At 38.4% G+C, this 24,827-nt stretch overlaps 1 protein-coding gene and 1 long non-coding RNA gene across 2 annotated transcripts in view; one reads left to right on the forward strand and one right to left on the reverse strand.

Annotated features, from left to right (window-relative positions):
- On the reverse strand, nucleotides 1-24,138 carry LOC127529071 (uncharacterized). Its single transcript, XR_007935737.1, has 3 exons — nucleotides 24,009-24,138; nucleotides 4,183-5,031; nucleotides 1-752 (listed from the first exon to the last, which is right to left on the reverse strand). It is a non-coding gene; the product is annotated as an uncharacterized LOC127529071 (long non-coding RNA).
- The window catches only part of map1lc3b (microtubule-associated protein 1 light chain 3 beta), a 55,177-nt gene continuing 53,564 nt past the window's right edge, over nucleotides 23,215-24,827 (forward strand). The window contains exon 1 of the mRNA XM_028810110.2: nucleotides 23,215-23,441. Within this exon, the coding sequence (XP_028665943.1) occupies nucleotides 23,402-23,441 (40 nt within the window). The 5' untranslated portion in view covers nucleotides 23,215-23,401. The remainder of the gene's footprint in view (nucleotides 23,442-24,827) is intronic.

Below are 24,827 nucleotides of genomic sequence, written 5' to 3' on the forward strand. Positions count from 1 at the left end.
AAGAAATGTCTTGCTGGGAAGTTAAATTTGGAATGTAATTGTTAATAGGATGCAAAGACGTTGTCTATGTACAGATCTCTAAGTGATTTAATCCCAAATGTTTTCCAGACATTAAAAACTGCATATGTTTGAGTGGGTAGAAAAAGGTGGTTCTTGTGCAGAGGTGCCACAGATAAAAGCTTCTTTATCTTAAAATGCTTCCTACATTGGCTCCATATTCTGAGTGAGTGAAGCACAATTGGGTTGTAGTATATTAGTGATAACTTGCATTTATTGGGGTACAAAGCAAAGAATATAACAAGTACTGCAAGATTTTATTTAAAAATTCTAAGATGGAAACAAAAAGATTAAAAAAAAACAGAAAATTCAATAGAAATAATTACAACAACAACATTTATTTATATAGCACATTTTCATACAAAAATGTAGCTCAAAGTGCTTTACATAATGAAGAAAAGAAAAATAAAAGACAAAATAAGAAATTAACATAAGACAACATTAGTTAACATAGAAAAAGAGTAAGGTCCGATGGCCGGGGGGACAGAAAAAACAAAAAAAACTCCAGACGGCTGGAGAAAAAAATAAAATCTGCAGGGGTTCCAGGCCACGAGACTGTCCAGTCCCCTCTGGGCATTCTACCTAACATAAATGAAATAGTCCTCTTTGTATTTAGGGTTCTCACGGAAGGACTTGATGATGATGTTCATGCAGACTTCTGGCTTTTAATCCATCACTGTTGGAACATCACGGTGCTTTGCACCACCACCAAAAGGACACCGGAAAAGGAAACAGAAGAGAGAGTAGGGGTTAGTACAGATTTTAGAGACACCATGAATAGTTATTATAATGAATTGGATATACAGAGTATCAGGATTAAATTACAGTGAAGTTATGAGAAGGCCATGTTAAAACAATGTGTTTTCAGCAGTTTTTTTAAAGTGCTCCACTGTATTAGCCTGGCGAATTCCTATTGGCAGGCTATTCCAGATTTTAGGTGCATAACAGCAGAAGGCCGCCTCACCACTTCTTTTAAGTTTTGCTCTTGGACTTCTAAGGAGACATTCATTTGAGGATCTGAGGTTACGATTTGGAATATAAGATGTCAGACATTCTGATATATAAGATGGGGTGAGATTATTTAAGGCTTTATAAACCATAAGCAAAATTTTAAAGTCAATCCTGAATGACACAGGTAACCAGTGTAGTGACATCAAAACTGGAGAAATGTGCTCGGATTTTCTTTTCCTGGTTAGGATTCTAGCAGCTGCATTCTGCACTAGTTGCAAACGATTTATGTCTTTTTTGGGTATTCCTGAGAGGATTGTGTTACAGTAATCTAGTCGACTGAAAACAAACGCGTGAACTAATTTCTCAGCATCTTTCAATGATATAAGAGGTCTAACTTTTGCTATGTTTCTTAAGTGAAAAAATGCTGTCTTAGTGATCTGCGATTTAAAATTCAGATTACAGTCAACAGTTACCCCTAAGATTTTTACCTCCGTCTTGACTTTTAATCCTAATGTATCCAGTTTATTTCTAATAGCCTCATTGTATCCATTATTGCCAATCACTAAGATTTCAGTTTTCTCTTTATTTAGCTTGAGAAAGTTACTATTCATCCATTCAGAAATACAAGTCAGACATTGTATTAGTGAATCAAGAGAATTGGGGTCATCAGGTGCTATTGATAACTACAGCTGTGTGTCATCAGCATAGCTGTGGTAGTTCATGTTGTGCCCTGAGATAATCTGACCTAACGGAACCATGTAGATTGAGAAGAGCAGCGGACCCAGGATAGAGCCTTGTGGAACACCATATAGGATATCATGTGTCTTTGAGTTGTAATTACCACAACTAACAAAGAATTTTCTCCCTGCCAGGTAGGATTCAAACCAATTTAAGACACTGCCAGAGAGGCCCACTCATTGACTAAGGTGAATTCTAAGAATATTTTGATCAATGGTGTCAAATGCGGCACTCAGATCTAAGAGGATGAGAACAGATAAATGGACTCTGTTTGCATTTACCCGCAAATCATTTACTACTTTGACGAGTGCAGTTTCTGTGCTGTGATTTGTTCTAAAACCTGACTGAAATTTATCAAGAATAGCATGTTTATTGAGGTTGTCATTTAACTGCATAATGACTGCCTTCTCTAGAATTTTACTCAAGTAAAGTAGGTTAGAGATGGGTCTAAAATTTTCAAGAGCAGAGGGGTCAAGATTATTTTTCTTAAGTAGGGGTTTAACTACAGCAGTCTTAAGACAGTCTGGGAAGACCCCCGTATCTAATGACGAATTTACTATGTCAAGAATATTATCAATTAGCACGCACAATACTTCTTTGAAAAAATTTGTTGGTATGGGGTCAAGGACGCAGGTGGAGGGTTTCAGTTGAGAAATTATTTTATGTAAATCAGGTAAATCTATCCTACTGAAAAAGTTTAATTTGTTTATAACGGAGTACTGGGGTTTAGGAGGATCCTCAGTGTTGGGGAGATATACTATGTTATTTCTAATATCATTAATTTTTTGATTGAAAAATACAGCAATAGCCTCACAGGTTTTACTGGAAGTACTTAGGAGGCATTCCTGTGAGTTACCTGGGTTTAGCAGATGATCAGTCATCGAGAATAGGACTCTAGGATTACTAGCATTGTTATTTATAATCTCAGAGAAATAGCAGCGCCTCTCAAGACGTTATTGTATTCTGTTATTTTAACTTTTAATATTTCATAGTGGATAGTTAGTTTAGTCTTCCTCCATTTACACTCAGCTCTATGGCATGTTCTCTTTAAATCAGACACTCTTTGGGTCTTCCATTGTATAACAATGCTAGAAGATTTTTTAACTGTCTTTTCAGGTGCAACTATGTCAACAGCAGCTCTCACTTTAGTATTAAATCTTTCCACCTTATTATTTACATTATCCTCGCTATTATAGTTGGCACTATAAACGGACTGATTGCTTAGAATGTTTGTAAGTTTTAAAGCTGCTGATGAGTCAAAGAAGCGTTTTTTAACAATATGCTTCTCATGAGTGTTTTCTATCATTATTTCTATATTAAAAAGTAGAAGAAAATGGTCTGATAGACCAATATCAATGACCTGCTTTATATCAACTTTTAGTCCTTTAGTAATTACTAAGTCTAACGTATGACTTGCTATGCTTTAGTCCTCACAGGTGGCGCAGTGGTAGTGCTGCTGCTTTGCAATAAGGAGACTGTGGAAGATTGTGGGTTCGCTTCCTGGTTCCTCCCTGTGTGGATAGCGCTTTGAGTACTGAGAAAAGCGCTATATAAATGTAATGAATTATTATTATGTGTAGGCTGATTAACGAGCTGTCTCAAATCAAAAGAGTCCAGGAGGATCATGAATTCTTTTACTTTTTGGTCACACTGATTATTTATATGAAAATTAAAGTCGGCGACTATTAAGAGTGTGTCATAGTTCGTAATTAAAATTGACATTAAGTCTGAGAATTCCTCAAAGAAAGACGCGTTAAATTTAGGAGGTCTATACACGGATAATACTAGAACGTGAGAATCTCCATGAATAACAATGGCAAGATACTCAAAGGACTTGAATTTACCAAAACTGACATCTTTACATTTTAACCGGCTCGACTAAATGTTTGCTAGTCCATCGCCTCTCTTTCCTTGGCGATCCGCATGAGTAAAACTGTAATCCAGAGGCGCAGATTCGATTAAAACAGCTGCGCCATCTGAGCTAAGTCACGTTTCACTTAATGCAATAAAATCCATTTTGCTATCACTAATAAGATCGTTGATAAAAAACGTCTTGTTAGTTAAAGCTCTAACATTTAATAGTGCCATATTTAATGTTTCGGAGGGGCAGAGATGAATACTATGTGCGTTATTGATATTTGGAACAGGAACTAAGTTATTTTTATTAGCGCCGCTCTGTGTGTATTTTTTGTTTAATCTATAGTTTGTTTTTATAGTTTTAATACATTGTTCATCTAAAGTAGTAATTTTAATTAAATTATTGGTGTTTATGCCGTATTGCCTAGATTTTCTATGTGCATTGAGATTGGTTATTAGAGTATTAATGTTGATCATTTTTACGGAAGATTTTATTAAACAATTGTCATGTCCTAGCACAGCAATAGCATTTCGGAAGGGGTTAAGAGTAGAGATGGATAGTCAAGATAAACAAATTACCTTAGATATGTTTTCGGAGAGGACCCAGGCGCCGAAACTGTTCAGATGCAGGCCATCTCTCTTGAAGAAACGCGGCCTTTCACAAAAGAGGTCCCAGTTGTTGATGAATACGATGTCTTGATTCTTGCAGAAGCCTTGCAGCCAGTTGTTTAATCCTAGCAGACGACTGTAGTACTCATTTGATCGTCTGACGAGAAGTAGTGGACCCGAAATGAAGATCTTTGCCAATGGGGTCCTCTTCTTCGTGTCTTTAATTAGTACTGCGAAGTCAGCCTTGAGGATTTCCGACTGTCGGTGCCTTAACAATACCTCCAACTGACCTCTTCTTGTGCTTCTCGTAGATTGCCGGCGCACGTCTCATCACATCACACAAGCACCGGGAAAACAAGAAACAAAAGATTTTCGATTAGGGCATGCGATATTGAGGTTTCTAACAATCGAATCACCTACCACTATTACATCATAAGGGGTTGAAGGCAAACTGGGGACGCAGAGAGGGTAGAACCAGTTCTGAGTCGAGATGCTCGCCTGCGCCGATGGAGGTGTTCTAGCCTTGAACCCCCGCCTGCATAGCTGAAATACGCTGCGGTCTTCATCAGTGTCGTCGTCGCTCCTACGAGGCGCGGGGGTGAAGTTTACTTGAGTGGCACAACGCGGGGTTGATGTTACGCCAATTTCAGATGGCGAGGATGGTTTATCCAGCAGCCGAGCCTTCAGATCCCTAAGGTATCTTTGTCTGGACAGGAGTTTCTGAATCTGTTTGTCAAGTGCCTGGAGTTCTTCTATGATGACGACAACGCGATTCATCTCACTGTCGGCCATTGTCTGCTTCTGCTTCCGCTTCGTGCCCTAGGAAGAATGAGAGAGAGAGACTGGTTACAGATAAACCACATTCCACCAAAGGTGAATCACTGTATTACCCATTATCTTTTGTAGGGTTAGGAGCAGCCCTTCAATTGTGACGGACTTTTAAATAAACAGTATATACATATTTTTAAATATAAAAAAAACTATAATACATTAAACGTATTACACAAAACACACATCATCTTATTCCTGGTCAGCTTTGTGGTCAACTCCCGCTTGTCTGCTCTCTATCTCTATCTCTATTCCTTAGTCATTTGTCTGAGCTCATAAATCTAAAATACGTCTGTCATCCCTCAAGCTTTCTTTCTGGATGAGGAATGGGTGCTAATGCTTCAAAAACCTGCCCCCATTATGGAAACTTATGTCTCCACTATTGAGGGCTCTAAATGCAAGCTACTGACATCATAGGTAACATTGCTTGTAAACAACATCAAAAACAGGAGCTTCACATTCAGTGGGGGTGGAGATTATGCTCTAGTGTTACCAGTTACAAGCAGGTCTTGCATTGTGCCCATGGTAGCTTGTATTCTTAGGCAATTTCTTCAGCTGATCACTTCATATTGTACACCCCAGAGAAGCACTTAACAAAAGTTCTTATCAGTGATAGAATTCCTAAAAACCATGGCTTGTAGCATCATAAAACAGAGCTGTTCTTAGCAGTGAGGCATGCCTTCTTAAAAACTCTGAATTTACAGTGCCTCTTTTTATGTTTGCCTTTTAATATACAGTATATCCTTATTGTCAGAAAGCTGTTTCTTTTTTAAATTTCCTATTCAAATTAATCATCAACTGAAAATTTAAAACAGACAAATTATCACAAAATGCTAGATATCACAAACACACAGCAACAAAGTAAAACAACAGGTAAAAGAACATTTTTGAATGGCCCATTAACACAGGTAATTTCTTCTCTTCATTTCTGAGCATAATTTTAATCTTCATCTTTTAAACTGATTATTATGTAAAGAAGACAAACGTTTCGAGTAAGGTACCTGATAGTGAGAATTTCATAATACTCTGTAATTTTACATGTATTAATCTGTAACTGTGGTGAATAGAGTGCTTGTGTTTTGGTAGAAAAATACATTTTTGTAATCTTCAGATATTATGCTGGTTCTGGTAACACTTCTGAAACACACAAGCCTAAAGAACACCTCATTGGCTCTAATCAGGTATGAATGACATGGAAGGAAAAAGGTGTGACATAGTCAGTAACCACCTTTAAATTGTGAACAGTAGGGGGCGCCACCAAGTCCCCAAACCCCAGATGCACAAGACCCAACATAACGACGGGTTTAGTAAAAGGATTTTTATTCCCAGCAGCTTTAATAAAAAAATAATCACAGTCAATACACAAATTAAATACTTTCTTGTTCTCTCTCTTTTCTCTTTCCTTCTTCCAGTGAGTTTCGCCCTCTTCCACCCAACTCTGATTCACTCAGTTATGGCTGCAGGTGCCTTTTAAGTTGGACTCAGGATTATTTACAGAGCCACATTGTGACTTGTTGGAAGCACTTCAGGGTCATAAGGAAACTAGGGAGATTCTCCCCAAATAGTGCCCTCTATTGTCCTCCAAGGGCCTGTAAAGGGCTACTCTTCTGGACTCCAATTCCCATGCAGCCTTGTCTGTGTCCAAACTGGGACTATTTGCGAGGGACATTGCCACCTATTAATTTTGGGGGTGAATTGCTCCTGGCTTCTCACTCATATTAGTCATTATTTTATTATGAGGTGCCGTGGCCAGGTTGTGTCTGCAACCTGGTCATCGACCATTATGCCTTCCCTACTGGGCAAGAAATATTCCTCCACCCTGGTTGGGGTGCCCATTCGTCCTCCTGGGTACCTACACTATGTAAAATCCCAGTGAACAATAAAATTTCTTCCGCCACATCACCCTTTCTAGTCCTGCTATTTAAAGAACATGCAGACTAGAAATCACCATTCATTTTGGACCATTTCAATAGAGGGCAGATCTAAGAAGCAGCAGCTGCTTAACAGAGTCCCCTCTGTGCTTATCAGACTGCCAGTCTATCCATTTCTTTTTCTCCATTTTTGTATTTTGTTGGCTAAACCTTCCTTGTAAAATGATATACCAGGCTGGCTAACCAACACTTTGATGTGCCACAGTGTTTCTTGTTGCACACCTATATTTTGAAACTTGACCAATAGTTTTAGATAAATTACTTAAAATGTAATCTTCATACTGATGCCACAATCCAATGTATTTGGATAGGAAAATTTCAATATTAGGATGCAGGGTCTGCTTGCTCATTGAGCTTCTTTCAATTGTCTTTGAAATGATCTAAATTAGAATATTATCTCAATTGTATTTCGTTTGATTAAAAGGTCAAGACTAGTTAATAAAAGTGTTCTTTTTTAAATTATTAAGTATAAATACTATTGCAATGAATCACTCAGTGCTTTGTTCAATGTTATGTGATAACCATTTTACACTTAAAATATATTTTTATTACAATCAATAAAAAAATACTTGTTATGCATATATTTCTTTAACTGTTCCTTTTATAATTTATATTTATGCAAGAGCAGAGGATGGTGTCAAGGTAGGCAATCAAATCCTTCCTTAAACAACTCAACTCTTGGGCCTAGTTAACCTCCTTGGGCTTACTCCCCTCTAGTGGTTCAACACTGTCTGCACTAGTTTATGGATGGAATTTCTTTTTTTGTTAGTGAAAAAGAGTTTTCATATATGGCTACTATAAGCTTTGACCCATAACTCTTTATAGAGGTGTCTCTTTTTCCATTAAAACACCTATAAAAGAAGTTTGAGACTTTATTGAGTGTCTGGGAGGGGTTCACTTACACATGAAAAGTCTCACCTTGGATGGAATCCCAACCATACAGTACATGCACACCAGTCTGAATATAATCAGGCAGGCTGTTTCACAACATTGGTAATCTTGAAAGCTTGTCATTACATTGTGAAGAATATTGAGTACTCAAAGGCAATCGAAATGACATAAAATAAATATAAGCATTTTATTGGAAATGCAGCCTGACCTGCAACTGAATTTAAGAACAAAGTGTAGTGATGCAACAAATACTTGCTTTAATATCATTTTTTGGACATTGTAGATTATGTCTAATTAAGGTGTCTTTCTTAAAATAATATTGCATAGGGCATGGCTCAGGATAATAAGACAAATTATGATAATCAAAATAACATATCCAAAATAAATCCAGTTAACACTTTTAATGGGGCAGTTTTTATGCTAATTACATACATTTTAATTTATAATGTTCTGGTCACATAAGATAATTAAATATAAATAAAGCATGTTTGAATGACACGGTAGCAATGTCACTTCACAGATTAAGCACTCTAGGATCAAATCCTGCTCTCAGTTTTTGTCCATGTGGATTTTGTACATTCTCAGCCTGAATTTCCCTCCACATACTCTGATTTAATCCTAGGTAACTCATTGGTTAAATTAACTGTTTTTTCCAAATTATGTGATTATCGGTAAGAGATAGGCTCCAGCTCCTCATGACCCGGAATTAGATTAAGAGAGGTCTGGCATACTATTGGGACCTATTAACCTTTTCATGCTGATCTTCTTGAGGTGCTGAGCAAAAGAAGTGGAGCAGAATGGAGCGTGGACAAACCTAAGTAGGACAAAGTGTACTTGTCAGTCTGACAGTGACTCAGAAGTCTTGGTGCAGCTTGTGATGACCCAGGGTGGCTCCAAATTCCATGGTTGCTTCTGGAGCCTCATGAACCCAGAACATTTGATAACATACCCAAGGATGAGCCAGGCAAATGAGGACACAAAAGTGTGTGCTTCAAACTGGGCCTTAAATAAATGAGTAATCCATTAATACAAAGCTGCCATATGGGGGTTAAAATCCAATTAAATAATTCCCATAAAACAAGGTTAAAATCCCAGGCTGGTTCCTCTATTAAAACAGTGATAAACCCCAATGCCTCTTCCTAAAATCTAGCATGTCTTCAACTTATCCCATCAGGACCTTGCAGCATGAGGAGATGCCCACCATCAGATGCAGTCATCCAATTAATCCTGGGTTCAGGTTCCTACTGCCACTCCGTCTGCATCTGTAGAACTCCCCTCCGAACCCAACTAATGTCTCACTCAGCCAGTCCGTCAGCATCAAAAGGGAAATGCTGCATGACAGGGCAGCTCCTATTCCCTTGCTTTGCACTAATGAGTGCCTCTTCTCCAGCCCCAGACCTAAGTGGAGGCCTGCCGCTCGCTTCCTTAGTGCATATTTTCCAGCCATCTACTGTATCTCCTTTCTTCACGACACAGGCTCATCACTATCCTGTCTGTTACTCCTTCTTTAACCTACGTTCATTCCCTACTCTTTTTTCAATGTCGTCCCCCTCTCTGCCATGCGTAGCCCTGATTGAGTAAAGGTGCTATCCTCCACCTACTCCTAGGTGTGAATAAGGCACCTGACTGTCCTGCTGACACTTGCATATGAATGAGCGATCAGCCAAGCACCCAAATCAACCTTAGAGTGGTGCGCGTACACTCACATGTGCACCAGCATCTGCTCGTAGCCTGGATGCTCCAGGACTTGATTTAAGTATTTAAAGTAGAGAATGCCACAAACTACTGTTATCACACATCAGTAGAAGATCCTATAGCTAGGGTTCTTTTCAGCATAGCACTAACCCAACTGAGTACACACCAGTCTTATAATCAGAGCAACTTCACTCCTGTGTGAACTATTCTGTGGGAACATGCATATATTTACAGCAACTCTGACCTACAGTATGTGTGAGCAACGTTCAAAGAAAATGAGAAATGACAACACCCTTGATCAAATAGGGAAATGCAGGCAAACCAGCTAAATGACGACTCATACACATAATAATTCATATCGCTATTATATTATATTATAATGTGCATTGACTTGACAAACATAGTACACCTCAGATGTGATGCATATGATGTACAAACTGAATTTCAGTTCCCTTTTAAGGTGACCAATGCTGCGCATTTGCACTGAAGAACATTTTGTTTATTTTTTTGGTGTTTATATCGACTACTTGTTGTCACATCTCAGGGAACTGGCCGATAGGTCAAGAATACAATCGTTACCTCATCATGCCCACTGTGCTGCAAACCTTTAACTAACCAACAAAGTACTACATCCAGTTTTCGTATGGTGTGGATGCATATACATACAACATGTTGTTATCAACATTAAAGGGCAATTTGCACCTGTGTCCAATCTTTCTATTGTAATTGGAATTTGCAATTTATTGCAATAAGGGCACCTAGCAAGAAGGAAGCTGCTTTTGTTAACAATAAGCAGTTACATTCTATTAATATACTTGATGCCAAGATGAGATTAATAAATGTCAGGACTGCTCTGGCCTAATTCTGAATAATAAAGGCCCCTCCAATTACAGATGTTATTCACAGATTGAAATCGGAGAGTGTACATGTATTTTTTCCTTCAACCTTTACACACACATTTTCCCAGTGACTAGTGATATGCTTTGTTGCCAGAGATTGGACCTTTTTTTTTTTTACTTTTACTTCAGGCATAGTGTGACTGGAGCCCACGTCATTTTATAGCTGCAGTAACATTATACTGTTCAACCTATTTGTGCTTGTTGCTGACACCTGTACTTAGGCCACCGAATAAAGGTTCTTTGTGTCTCTCTAATTTAGATACCAGAAGTTGTATCTTACACTACTGGATGCGTCATGTAGGAGGCTGCTCTACCAGCCTATGAAGGTCTGCAGCATTGTAATTGCATATGTATGACGTTGAATAGCATGATTTCATATATCGTTGTTTTAGGGTGGAACCGGGTGGGTTTTGAGACACGATCATGAAAACACATTTACATGATTATTGTGATTTATAAAGGGTAAATTGCATTGAAATGTGCATTATCCAGGTTTTATACATCTGATTTTTTCTTTTGATGCACATATTTTCATGTTTTTTTGAACAGAGCGTATTTTAATGCTCAAAATCACACAAAGCTTTATAAATGAGGCCCCAGAAGTAGTCTGAAAAACATTTATTGCTAATTCTTTCCTTTATATTGTAACAAAATCTTGATTCCACTTAATAACCTACCTAGCAAATATATAGCATCATAGCTGCTAAATACACAAAACAGTAAGGCCCATAACACTCATTACAAAATAATCTTTCAATATTTGAGACATTTCTGAAATAAAGGTAAAAATATTTAATAAATAATAAAACAAAAATAAAGCATCATTTGTGCTCCCCTGACAAATTCAAACCACCACAAATACTCCCATCAGTTTTCTGCACACATTTGTTTCTCATTGACAGTTACAGCAGTATTTACCAATGGATATCAACATGTGATTGTCTTTCTCCAGAAGTATTAACTACATTAAAAACTGACCAATGGAGGGATTTACTGGTTTATTCAGTCACTAAAATCTGACATTGTTGCTCATTGGGCCTTTCACTTATACTGCTAATCTTAAGAGCGGAACAACATAAATCAACTGGAGCTTCTTCTAGAAATCTGATATTCAGAAACAGGCTAGAATAGCTATGGCACAGGTTATGTCTTCCTGTAGAATTTACAACCACCATATTTGCTAAACTGGAAGTATACGAGCACCCCTAGCCAAACTGCCACCCAAGCCAACCTGGTGCCCTGAGCAGAATCTTCATCGGGCTCCCTGACCAAGCCCACCATACCCCACCCCTCCCTGAACCCAATACATTAGTATTTCTTATAACAACTTTAATTTGAACAATAAATCTCTCTATATATAAAATCCAACATCTGTCTGTCAGTACGTCTGTCCACTTTCCATGAGAGAACAACTTAATGGATTTAGATTGGGTATTTTCTATAATTTGCTTGAACATTCCAGTTGATTTTGCGGCTTCTGCCATCGTGGTAAGGATCATAATTTGCTTGTAAGAGCGATATATTCACACTAATCCGAGACAGAGGCTACAGGCAGAGGGGAGGGGGAAGCATGATGTCAGAAGTGGGGAGTCGGTCTACCTCTGTGCTTTGGAGCATAACTTGCCTCTGCTTAGCTAGTGATACCTTTTGTTTATTGATTTTTAAATTTTGTCCTGTTTCACTACTATGCGAGTGGAGCCGTGGGGAACAGCTAGTATATAAATAAATAATGAACAGACAAAGAAGCACACATCACAAACTTAACTATGACTTTTAACATCAAATAAAAATACTTAATTTAGAATAATCAAAAACCTAAAAGTGAATGTTAAGGGTAACCCTAACCAATCCTACCCTAATCCTAACACCTTCCCACATCAGTCCTCTATCACACACACAGTGATCTGCACATTGTTAGGGTCAGCTCTGCTGAAGATAGAATCATTAGTACCCTATTTTTGAAATCTTACAGACACTAATTTCTTGGGCTTTTATTTAATTGTCAAAAGCATAATACGTTTGGCTGCACTATCTACAGTTGAAGTCAGAAGTTTACATACACATTTGGTGAATTATTTAAAATTCACTTTATAACCCTTCCACAGATTGTATACTAACAAATCCTAAATTTGGCATATTGTTTAAGATATCTACTTTGTGCAGGGCAAAAATATTTTTTTGCAACAATGTTCACAGATAGATAAATTCACTTTATATTGACTGTATCACACTTCCATTGGGTCACAAGTCTACAAACACTTTGTTAACTATGCCTTTAAACAGCTTGGAAAATTCCAGAAAATTATGTCATGCTTTTAGGCAATTAGACAATTAGCTTCTGAGAGCCAATTGGAGTTGGAGTCAACATGTGGATATATGTTAAGGCCTACCATCACAATCACTGTCTCTTTACTTGACATAATGGGAAAATCAAAAGAAATCAGCCAAGACCACAGAAAAAATTGTAGACCTCCACAAATCTGGTTTATCCTTTGGAGTAATTTCTACATTCCTGAAGGTTCCACATTCATCTGTACAAACAATTCATCTGTACAAACAATAACACGCATACATCATACTGCGACACATTCTGTCTCCTAGAGCAGAACTACTTTGGCACAAAAACTGCAGATCAATCCCAGAACAACAGTAAAGGACCCTGTGAAGATGCTGGAACAAACAGGTAGACAAGTAACTATATCCACAGTAAAACAAGTCATAAATCGACATAACCCAAAAGGCTGCTCAGCAAGGAAGAAGCCACTTCTCCAAAGCCACCATAAAAATGCCAGACTGCAGATTGCAATAGAACATGAGGTTAAAGATCTTACCTTCTGGAGAAATGTTCTCTAGTCTGATGAATCCAAGATTAAACTGTTTGGCCATAATGACCATTCTTATGTTTGGAGGAAGAAGGGTGAAACTTGTAAGGCAAGGAACACCATCCCTACTGTCAAGTATGGGCTGGGGAGCATCATGCAACATCTCAAGCACTCAGGAAGGAAGTTGAAGCTCAGTTGCAAGTGGGTCTTCCAAATGGACAATGACCCCAATCATACTTCCAAAGTTGTGGCAAAATGTCTTAAGAACAACAAGGTCAAGGTATTGGAGTGGCCATCACAACACCCTGACCTTAATCCATTTGAAAATTTGTGGGCAGAACTAAAAAAGTATGCGCGAGCATGGAAGCCTACGAATCTGTCCCAGTTACACCAGTTCTGTCTGGAAGAATGTGAGAAAATTCCAACAACTTATTGCAAGTTGCTTGTGGAAGGCTACCCAAAATGTTTGGCTCAAGTCAGACAATTTAAAGGCAATGTTACCAAATATTAACAAAGTGTATATATGGTGTCAATGTCCTGCTCCACTGACAGACTGAGGAGATCGTTCCTCCCCCACACTATGCGACTCTTCAATTCCACCCGGGGGGGTAAATGTTAACATTATACAAAGTTATTGTCTGTTTTACCTACATTTTTATCACTCTTTAATTGGAGTATCCTCTTAAGATTAATAAAGTATCTATCTATCTATCTATCTATCTATCTATCTATCTATCTATCTATCTATCTATCTATCTATCTATCTATCTATCTATCTATCTATCTATCTATCTATCTATCTATCTATCTATAAACTTGTGAACCACTGGAATTATGAAATACAATTACAACTGAAATACAAAGTAGATGTCTTAAACGATATGCCAGATTTAAAGTTTGTTAGTATAAAGTCTGTGGAGGTGTTATGAAGTGAGTTTTAAAGAATTCACCCTAAGCGTATGTAAACATCTTACTTCAATTGTGTAGGTCATCTGCTTGGCAGAATCATATAACCTCACAAGTTCCAGCCATTCTGCTGTAGTCATTTCTCCCACTGCTTTGAAGGAATGTCAGTTTTAGGAGTATTGCAATGATTCATTACTGTTTACATTGTAATCTAAAATCAATTCTATCAGTCATTAGTGTTTTTTGAGACAGTGTTTTTTTTAACTGGTGGCCATTTTGTGCATAACAATGCAATCTCATTGTAATCACATGAGTCTAGGAAGTTGCATGTCATGAACGCATTACTTCCTCTTCTCAAGATTCTGAACATTTCTAAAATTATTCTTCATTATGTTAGACTTGGTTTACTTAAAGATTTTTCAGGGCTAAAAGACTTTTTCATGTTTACTTTGATTTTTGGGTTTATACAGGGTTTGCCTGCAGGTGCCCCAAACCTTTATACTTGTGTATGTTTTTCATTACAATGTGCAGACTTCTCTATCTTAAACATTACATTACCTAATAATAATGACCTCAGATGACATCAAATTGCATACCACCAGCCTGAAGCTACTTTTTGTTCCAGAAAAGATATACAGTCTGTAATCTGCATATTGAGCTCAATCTTTAGCCGAGAAGAGAATCCATGTGAACTGGATTCAGTTAATGGAGTACAATTGATGGCAAGTAGGTTTACAGAATTCTTAAAACACAGGGGAATAAAGCACTCGAAATCATCAGTCTACTGCCCTCACTCCAAAGAAGAGGTAGAAAGATTTAACAAAGTGCTGAAGTACTGTTTACAACCAAACCATCTAAGGAGAACCATGGAAGTCACTCATCCACAAGCTTTTAATGGATTACAGATCTATGCCACATGCCACCATTGGAGTGTCTCTATCCAAGACACTTCATGGCAAGCAGATGAGAGCAAAACTCCAGATTCTTCATTCACCTGCACCTGTAACTGATGGTGATAATGTCATGCTGAAAAAAGTAAAGCAAAAGGAGAAAAAATTAAAAGTTACACTGATGTTAAAAGATGTGCAAAACAAGATAAGTTCACAACCAGTGAAACAATGAGAGGAACGAAACCTTGGATGGTTAGGAAGGTAGGTAGGTAGGTAGGTAGGTAGGTAGGTAGGTAGGTAGGCATTTAAGTAGGTAGACTTTCTTATCCAAGAGGGAATTTTGCTTGCAGCAGGATAGTACAAAAACATAAGACATTATTACACTGATACAAGAAAAAAAATACACAACTTCTGACAACTTGTGTTATCGTAAGTAAGAGAGAGAGACTGGGAGCATGCGCTGAGAGCGCGTTGCCTCACCTACCACATGATGAACCACCTGGGATCTGAGTGCAGCGGGTGACACCTCAGCACCCTCAATATTAATTCAAAGATGAATAATTAGCTTTAACAATACATGTAATAATTCAGAATTTTGTTTTTAGCAGCATCCCTACAAGTAACAGAAATCAAAACACTTAGAGCTGTGGGAATTTAAGAGTTCTTAAATTTGTTTCTCATTATCCTACATCTGCAGCCTCATGGCAACAGCTGAAGTTTAGGAAAAAGAGGGTGGCTACTGCCTGACAGAACTGAGTTGGCCTTCTTTCTAACCTTTTTGTACAACATCTCAGTGACAGAGGTCTGCTGTAAACCAATTATTTTACTGCTAGTTTTTATAATGTTGTTAAGATCGTTATGTTCTTAATGTTGAGGTTGCCAACTCAACAAATAAAAGCAAATATGACAACAGATTCAATAAATGACTTATAAAAAAAGTGTGATTATGGTTTTGTCCACTTATAACCACTTACAGTTAGGTCCATAAATATTTGGACAGAGACTTTTTTTCTAATTTTGGTTCTGTACATTACCACAATGAATTTTAAATGAAACAACTCAGATGCAGTTGAAGTGCAGACTTTCAGCTTTAATTCGGTGGGGTGAACAAAACGATTGCATAAAAATGTGAGGCAACTAAAGCATTTTTTAACACAATCCTTTCATTTCAGGGGCTCAAAAGTAATTGGACAATTGACTCAAAGGCTATTTCATGGGCAGGTGTGGGTAAGTCCGTCGTTATGTCATTATCAATTAAGCAGATAAAAGGCCTGGAGTTGATTTGAGGTGTGGTGCTTGCATGTGGAAGATTTTGCTGTGAACAGACAACATGCAGTCAATGGAGCTCTCCATGCAGGTGAAAGAAGCCATCCTTAAGCTGCGAAAACAGAAAAAACCCATCCGAGAAATTGCTACAATATTACGAGTGGCAAAATCTACAGTTTGGTACATCCTGAGAAAGAAAGCAAGCACTGGTAAACTCGGCAATGCAAAAAGACCTGAACGTCCATGGAAGACAACAGTGGTGGATAATCGCAGAATCATTTCCATGGTGAAGAGAAACCCCTTCACAACAGCCAACCAAGTGAACAACACTCTCCAGGAGGTAGGCGTATCGATATCCAAGTCTGCCATAAAGAGAAGACTGCATGAAAGTAAATACAGAGGGTGCACTGCAAGGTGCAAGCCACTTATAAGCCTCAAGAATAGAAAGGCTAGATTAGACTTTGCTAAAGAACACCTAAAAAAGCCAGCACAGGTCTGGAAAAACATCCTTTGGACAGATGAAACGAAGATCAACCTCTACCAGAATGATGGCAAGAAAAAAGTATGGAGAAGGCGTGGAACAGCTCATTATCCAAAGCATACCACATCATCTGTAAAACATGGTGGAGGCAGTGTGATGGCATGGGGGTGCATGGCTGCCAGGGGCACTGGGACACTAGTGTTTATTGATGATGTGACACAGGACAGAAGCAGCCGAATGAATTCTGAGGTGTTCAAAGACATACTGTCTGCTCAAATCCAGCTAAATGCAGTCAAATTGATTGGGCGGCGTTTCATGATACAGATGGACAATGGCCCAAAACATACAGCCAAAGCAACCCAGGAGTTTATTAAAGCAAAGAAGTAGAAAATTCTTCAATGGCCAAGTCAGTCACCTGATTTTAACCCAATTGAGCATGCATTTCACTTGTTGAAGACTAAACTTCAGACAGAAAGGCCCACAAACAAACAGCAACTGAAAGCCGCTGCAGTAAAGGCCTGGCAGAGCATTAAAAAGGAGGAAACCCAGCATCTGGTTATGTCCATGAGTTCAAGACTTCAGGCTGTCACTGCCAGCAAAGGGTTTTCAACCAAGTATTAGAAATGAACATTTTATTTCCAGTTATTTAATTTGTCCAATTACTTTTGAGCCCCTGAAATGAAGGGATAATGTTAAAAAAATGCTTTAGTTGCCGCACATTTTTATGCAATCGTTTTGTTCACCCTACCGAATTAAAGTCTGCACTTCAACTGCATCTGAGTTGTTTCATTTAAAATTCATTGTGGTAATGTACAGAACCAAAATTAGAAAAAAGTTGTCTCTGTCCAAATATTTATGGACCTAACTGTATGCTAGGTGTCCTGCCAGTGGGACACTGCCATATTTCAAAGTTGTTTGTGTATGTTACAATAAACTCACAAGTCAATCAAAAGCAAAAGCAGCATTCTTACCCAATGGTATCTTCTTTCAAATAATTCATAGGTTTCCTTGTTGTCTCCTCTATTTCATTAGTAAACTATGCGTTTTGCACACGTATGTGTCTAGGTTAACATGGTATCACTGCTGAGTTAATATTGCTTTTAAAAACGATCCCACTTACATCGAGCCACATACAGTGAAAGGGTCATTACCATTGGATAGCTGAGTTTCAGGACATTCCAATGATGTACAGTATAATTGTTTATAATTGATCATTCATATTACATGTCACAGCCGTATGTAATAGGCAGGAAATAAATTGTGTGCATGGTAGCTCATGTGTATGCACATTTATGCACAAAGCTTCTGTGAGACTGCATGAGGATTGTTTGGTTAATGCGCAATAAGACTTGGATGTTTGTAGCAGTGAAATGTCTTTGTCTTCTTCAAAAATGAAAACATACTGTTAAAGAAGTCCTAGAAAAGTTACAGAATGATAGAATATGAAGACCTTGAGTCAGAGTTATGACTCTATCGAGAATGACACATTTGCTAAAGAACTCGATGCTATGCTTGATTTTAAGTATTGCTTAGGCCGGATTTATACTTCAGCGACGCGAAGCATGCTGTAGCGGACGCTTCTGCTACGCAAGCATTGTAGTGTTTATACTTGCGCGCGTACTTTGCGTAAATCTGGAGGAGTCCGCCAGGTGGCAGTGTTTGGCTTTTCTGTGGTGCACACTTTGATGTTTGATAAATGGTTCGATGTGGTGAAGCAAAATGCCGACATACAGATGTATTCGTGGAGCTTTTATATTCAAGCATTGCATATTCCCGATCGTAATGACACGATACATTTTAAAAGTCTCACATACCGTCTTCTGTGCCGTCTTGTTTTTCTAGGGCTTCCTCTGGTCCTGACAGCAGCGGATCACCAGCAATAGATCGCCACACTGAGCACATTAAATGTATGATATTCCAACTCTCTGCACATTTAGAATCCTTAGATTTATACTTGATATCACTTTCATGATGAAAAGCATTAAAGTATGTATATTACATTTTACAGATAAATCGGTAATTTCGTTTAAATAATGAATACTGTTAATAATTACACACATGGGAGTGACACAGTGGCGGATCGTTAGCACTGCTGTTTTGCAGGGAGTCACGTCGCTGATATTCCCTGCCTGGAGTTTACATGTTTTCCTGCTGGGTTTCCTCAGTGTGCTCCAGTTTCCTTCCAAAGATATGCAGATTTGGGGATTTGGTGCCGCTAAAATGACACTAGTGTATGTGTGTGCTTGTATTCACTTTGCAATGAGCTGAGGCCTCATCCAGGGATTGTTTCTCACTCATGCCTAATGCTTGCTGGAATGGACACATCCCTGGATTGATGGATTTAATCAATAAACATCCTTTTCAGAGATATTGCGATAAGGTGTCATCTGAATTTAATGGGTGTTCTAGGCAATTCACAACACAGAGAAGCCGAACATGTTCTCACCATGATAATATCTCGCACTGCCACCTGGCGGATTCCTCCAGATTTACGTAAAGTACGCACGCAAGTATAAACACTACAACGCTTGCATAGCAGGAGCGTCTGCTGCAGCATGCCTCGCGTCGCATGAAGTATAAACCTGGCCTCACGCTGTACTTAGTCAAAGTCTGATGTTAGGACCCACCTGCCCTGACAGAAAATCACTGAATCACACTAAATGAATTTTCACGGGGGGCTGCTCTTTGATTGAGTGTACTTGTATCGTGCTGCGCCATGTCCTGCCGCTGTTCGCAGTTTCACAGGGTGAGGCCCCATCCCCACTTCCATCAAATGTCACTGTTCCACTCCACTACTCCAGAGTATGCCAGTTGTTGATGTTGTGAGGTTTCTGAACTCTGTTGGGAACCCCCCAATGGGACAACATGTCAAGGCACGATTGTCGTGTCTGTGGAAGGCTGCCTGTCCTTCGCTGAGGCAACCGCAGGTTCACAGCGCTGCAGCACACCAGAGAAGCAACTCCGAGAAAGATTGCTATCAAGCTATAACTGCCTGTCATAGATGGGTAATGCAGGGAACAGTATTACTTGGCCACTAACTTGGCCCCAACCCTGCCGGTTTGCTGTGTCTGTGTATAGGAGAGTGATAGATCTCACTACAATAAATAACAGTGCTGTTCCTGTTTCAAGCTGAATAAAGCTGGTTTTGCTAAAGCACTGAGACTCAGCCCCGTGTTTTGGGGTGCAAGACAGTGACTCACGCGTCACAATGTGCATAGCAAAAAAGGTGCTGATTAGATTGATTGGGCCCTGTGCGAATGGTTTAGGTGTATGTACATGCCCTTTCCAGGGTTGTTTTCTGTCCTGTGCCCAGGAATGCCAAGAAAGGCATTCATTGCACAGAGCAGTTGAAAATCTGGAATGAAAATGTATATACATATTTAGTTTATTGCAAATGTGAAATGCAAGGAAAAGTAACAACGACAACAGCAACATTTAATAAATAAAAACACATTAAATCTTTGTGAGGCAACTGAAGCAGAAGGCAGGAGAAGATGTGTGAACTGAAGCACAAAAACACCCAATCTCTTGTACAAAATGTAAGGTCTCTTGGTGATCTATTCGTTCACTGACAGTGCTGAGAAATGCATTATTTATATACATTTACTAAATTTAGTGAGAAACAGCATTACATAAACATGTAATAAATAAACATATATATCCTTTGTCTTAGAAATATTTAAGGAACAATCATATACTATTGAATAAGCTCATCAACAGTTGGTCCATGGGTGTCCTCCTTATCTTACAGAAGACTTGTAAGTCAGAGTCGTCTGCATATTTTGGGAAATGTCTGTCCTTGTGTGAACTTTTGCATTCAATTGTAAATGAGATAAACAAAGATGTGATAGGCAGCAGCCTTATGGGGTAGTGATACATTTATTTAGGCTGTCAGAAAAATGACCATTAACACTCACTTTTTTCTTTTTGTTCTGTTAATTATAAAGTCCAGATTCCACCCTTTCAAGTTAGGGTTCAAACAATTAGGGCTGAATTGTATTAAAAGCTATAGAGAAAAATCAATAGCAATCTCATATGGTTTTTTAATCCTTCCAAGTGCTCATACAGTAAATTCAGAAGTGTTTGCTCTGTATGTAAATTGGTAAAGGTCCAGATTGGCTTGGATTTCGTTTAGTAGTTGTTTTGTAATAAACGTCTCAAAGGATTTCATGAAATGAGAAGTTCAGGCCACTGGTCCTGATTCACTTAATGTTTTTGGATTTGCAGATTTTGCTACTGGAGTAACATTTGCCTGTTTCCAAAGGCTGGGCACTTGCTGTAATTCCAAAGAAATCTCAAATATGGAGTGGAATATTAGACGGATCTGCTCTGCACAGAAGTTAAGCAGTGCCCTCTTGTTAAGTCTGGACCTGAGCTTTTTTGATTTAAAAAAAAAACAAAAAAAAACCTTTCTGACATTATTCTGGTCAAAGAAAGGCTGATTCCTGGCTCCTGTCCTGAGTCTGATCTTTTGCTGACTAGTTTCTGAAGAAAAAAACCTGTGTCTCAATCTTGAATAGAGTGAGTCAGAATAAATGCACAAGTCACTTATCTTCTAGATGCTGGCAAGATGTGGAATGCTTCACATCTTTCGGCTTTGCCAGAAAGTTTACACAAAAACAAGCCAGAGAAAGTGCAAGGTCATGTCTACTGTGAGGATACATGCCAGACTTTTTAAGGGAATAGGCAGTGAGAGGTCAAGTACAAGTATACAAAGCCTTCTGCAATGACTTTGAAATGTAACTAAATTATCTTAGTTCTAGGTGATTATAGTTATTGAGCAGTCAAAAAAGAATAATACACTGCTGTTAGACAACATAAACTAATTTTTGTTCAAAGGGAGGAATTTTATATTGTGATTTGCAAACTATACTGGAAGTTCCAGTAAACAGTGCTGTTTGGGAAACTGTTGCTTAAAAGGTTCTGAGACGCTCTACTTAAAAAAGTGTGCAGAAAGGAGAAGGTGTATTTGAAATGAGAACAACCTACCCTTAATGGTCTACTGTTTCATTGAACAGAGTCCATATTGTTGATGCAACAAGTGTCCTGTTCCCTGTAGATAAGAGGTGAGCAGCTAGCCCACTAGGATCTTGCTTACAAGTCAGCCTAGAGGTGATTGCAAGTTTGGTAAATGAATCAGTGCAGCAGCACCAGTTTTGTGGAGGTAGTATCACATCATGGTGGTGAAGTGAGAGTTAAATCCTCATACCAAATTTTCAATTTACCAAATCAGTCTATATCTCCATCCTCATCTATGGTCATGAGATTTAGGTAGAAACCAAAAGAATAAGACAGCAAGTATTGAGGATGGTGAGATGAAGTGCTCAGTAGTACAGGAATACATTCCAGTAGAACCCCTTCCTCTCTGGATCGAGATGAACTAGCTGAAGTGGTCTGGGCATGTAGTTTGGATCGCCAAGAGTACCTCCCATGGGGGGATGTACCAAGTGGTAGGCTTATATCTCCAATGAAATCCAATGATTACGCAGCATCATCCAATAACGTTTCGAATAATGTGCTATTTACAGCCATGCCTACCAATAGGTAAGGAGCAGGGGGCATATTAAGCGATGTCATTACCATCACTAAATGTTGATTAATTTAATTATGGAAACTTAAAAGTAATCAAAACATGAATATATTATAGAGAGAATGAGCTAGAAAGAGAGTAGCTGTTCCAGTAAAATGGGTACTGGATGGCATAAATGAGCAAAGATAGCACGTGCCACCTTGTAGCTGATGGGGAGCTCCTTACCCATAGTGAGAAAAAACAGGGTTTCTGCACTCCTGTCCCGAAAGAGGTAAAGGGATCAAAATGGTTAGAAATTGTTCTCCTTGACGGTCTCACTAACCGGTTTATGTAATGCTACTTCTCACTAAATTTAGTAAATATATATATAAAAAATGCATTTCTCAACACTGTCAGTGAATGAATAGATCACAATATATTTTCATACTAGGAAATATGTAAAAACAAACACTAAGTTCTCAGCAATGTCAATACAATAAATAAATAGTCTCAGTATGTTTTAATATTAGTACATTTCTCATCAATTTTAGTAAATTCACACATTTAAATATAGTTGCTATCTGTTTATATGAATGTGTTCAGGTGTTAATACCACAGCTAACAGATCAAGTTGTAATCAGCCCATAACCGGACGGCTCTGTGTGGGATTAAAAGCCTCATCATAGCCTTAACAAAAGCTCTTACGTACTCTTTTATAATCTTCACAACCTACAGTGGTTGAATTGGGCGCATTAACGAAACCGAACTGAATGCTGCCAAGGATTCATAATTACATCACGCGACAGCGCCCTCCTGCTGCAATAGCATGGAAGCAGAGGCGGCCGGCAGTCTCACCTGTGACGTCATCACTCAGCTGACAGTTTTGTTTTGCTGCTTAAGGTGGACTAACCAGACGACAGAAACAGGAAAGATAAAGAGGGTTGCAGTGTTATTGTGCCTCAGACAGTAGCTTTAAAGACGCATATATAATAATATCTTTTTTCATCACTTTTATATCAGCGTGTTCGATATTTAAGCCTTAACAAATCGTCTGTATCGATTCGAAGAACGATGCCTTCTGAAAAGACCTTCAAACAAAGAAGGACATTTGGTACGTACTGTATTTATCAGTATAATAAAAACAATCGTCTGTTTGGCTTGCCTTTCTTTTTATAATAGTTAGGTTTTTCTACTCGTTACCTTTGTTGTGTTTTTTCCTTGCACTGATCTAAATGTCATTGCGTTCACCATAATCGTCCGCTCTTCGTGTTGATTGGTCTTCTTAAATATTTTTCCCTTGAAATAATTTAAAAATTGTCAACAAAGCAGATAATGTTGTAGCCGAGTCAGATAATTTGACGTTTTTTATTTAATATCTTAATGGGTGTTGGCAGTGCACAATCTTCTTAAGGGGACTTCGAACCGTGTTTAGTGATGAAAACTTGCGGAATCTATAATCGGAAAATGGTAATTAGTTGTGCGAAACGTTTCTGTAAGACCTTGTCCGGCTGTACGGCGTGTGCTGCAGCTGAGGTAAACAGAACGAAGATCCGAAGTCTAAATGCAGTTACGTCCGCTGCAGGATTGGGGGATGGGATGACGTTTATATGTGCTTCTCATAGGCCTCAGAACTAAACGAAACAAAAATAAAGGCGAAAATGCAAATCTAGACACGAACCTGCTTAGGAATCATCTGCCGCGAGGGAAATGAGAGTTAAGTTCGGTATTGGCTGCCTCCAAAATATTGTGATAGTTGATGATCCGGAACTCTTCAAATTAAAATAACTTATGATTGTGATTGAACAAAGTTAGCAGCGAAGGTCAACGTCTACAAAAGTAACTGGGCCACCGGCCATTGTAGAATTTTAAAAATCGATTTAAGTACAGGCCATTGCAGATTTTTAAAAATCGGTTTAAATACAGTCGCTTCAGCTTTGTTTGAAGTTGAGGTATGGTGCACTTTTACTTGTATTTTGCAAGTCACTGTTCAACAGTTGTGGTAACACCCTGACAAGTCGCAATTTTTCTGTCGGCAGAAAGATTAGGAAAAATCGTTCCATATAATTCAGTTATTCAGAAACTGTCAGTATTGCTTGGAATCCGTGATTTACTGTCAAGTTGGAAATTGATGTATTAAATAAGCATCATTTCTTTACAAATGCCTGGATTGTTGTTGGAACCATGTTGAGGTTTATAACATGGGCAGGGACTGAAAAAAGAGAGACTTGGAGAAATATCTATTGTTCACAACCCATTCATAATCAGCTAAAAACAAAACTCATGTTATTTGGCTAAAAAATACAAACAGACCAATCCTTAAAATATTATTGTGTAAGGCAATCCGATATATAAACCATAAAAATATAATCCTATATAAAATGAACACAGATTATGTCACTTTAACCGTCCATCTATCCATCCATTTTTCAAACCTACTTATTATTCTAAGCAGGGTCATGAGGAAGCAGGAGCCCAACCCAGTAAGCCTTCTTTTTTA

The sequence above is a fragment of the Erpetoichthys calabaricus genome, chromosome 9 (assembly GCF_900747795.2).
Source record: "Erpetoichthys calabaricus chromosome 9, fErpCal1.3, whole genome shotgun sequence".
Classification (NCBI taxonomy): Eukaryota; Metazoa; Chordata; class Cladistia; order Polypteriformes; family Polypteridae; genus Erpetoichthys; species Erpetoichthys calabaricus.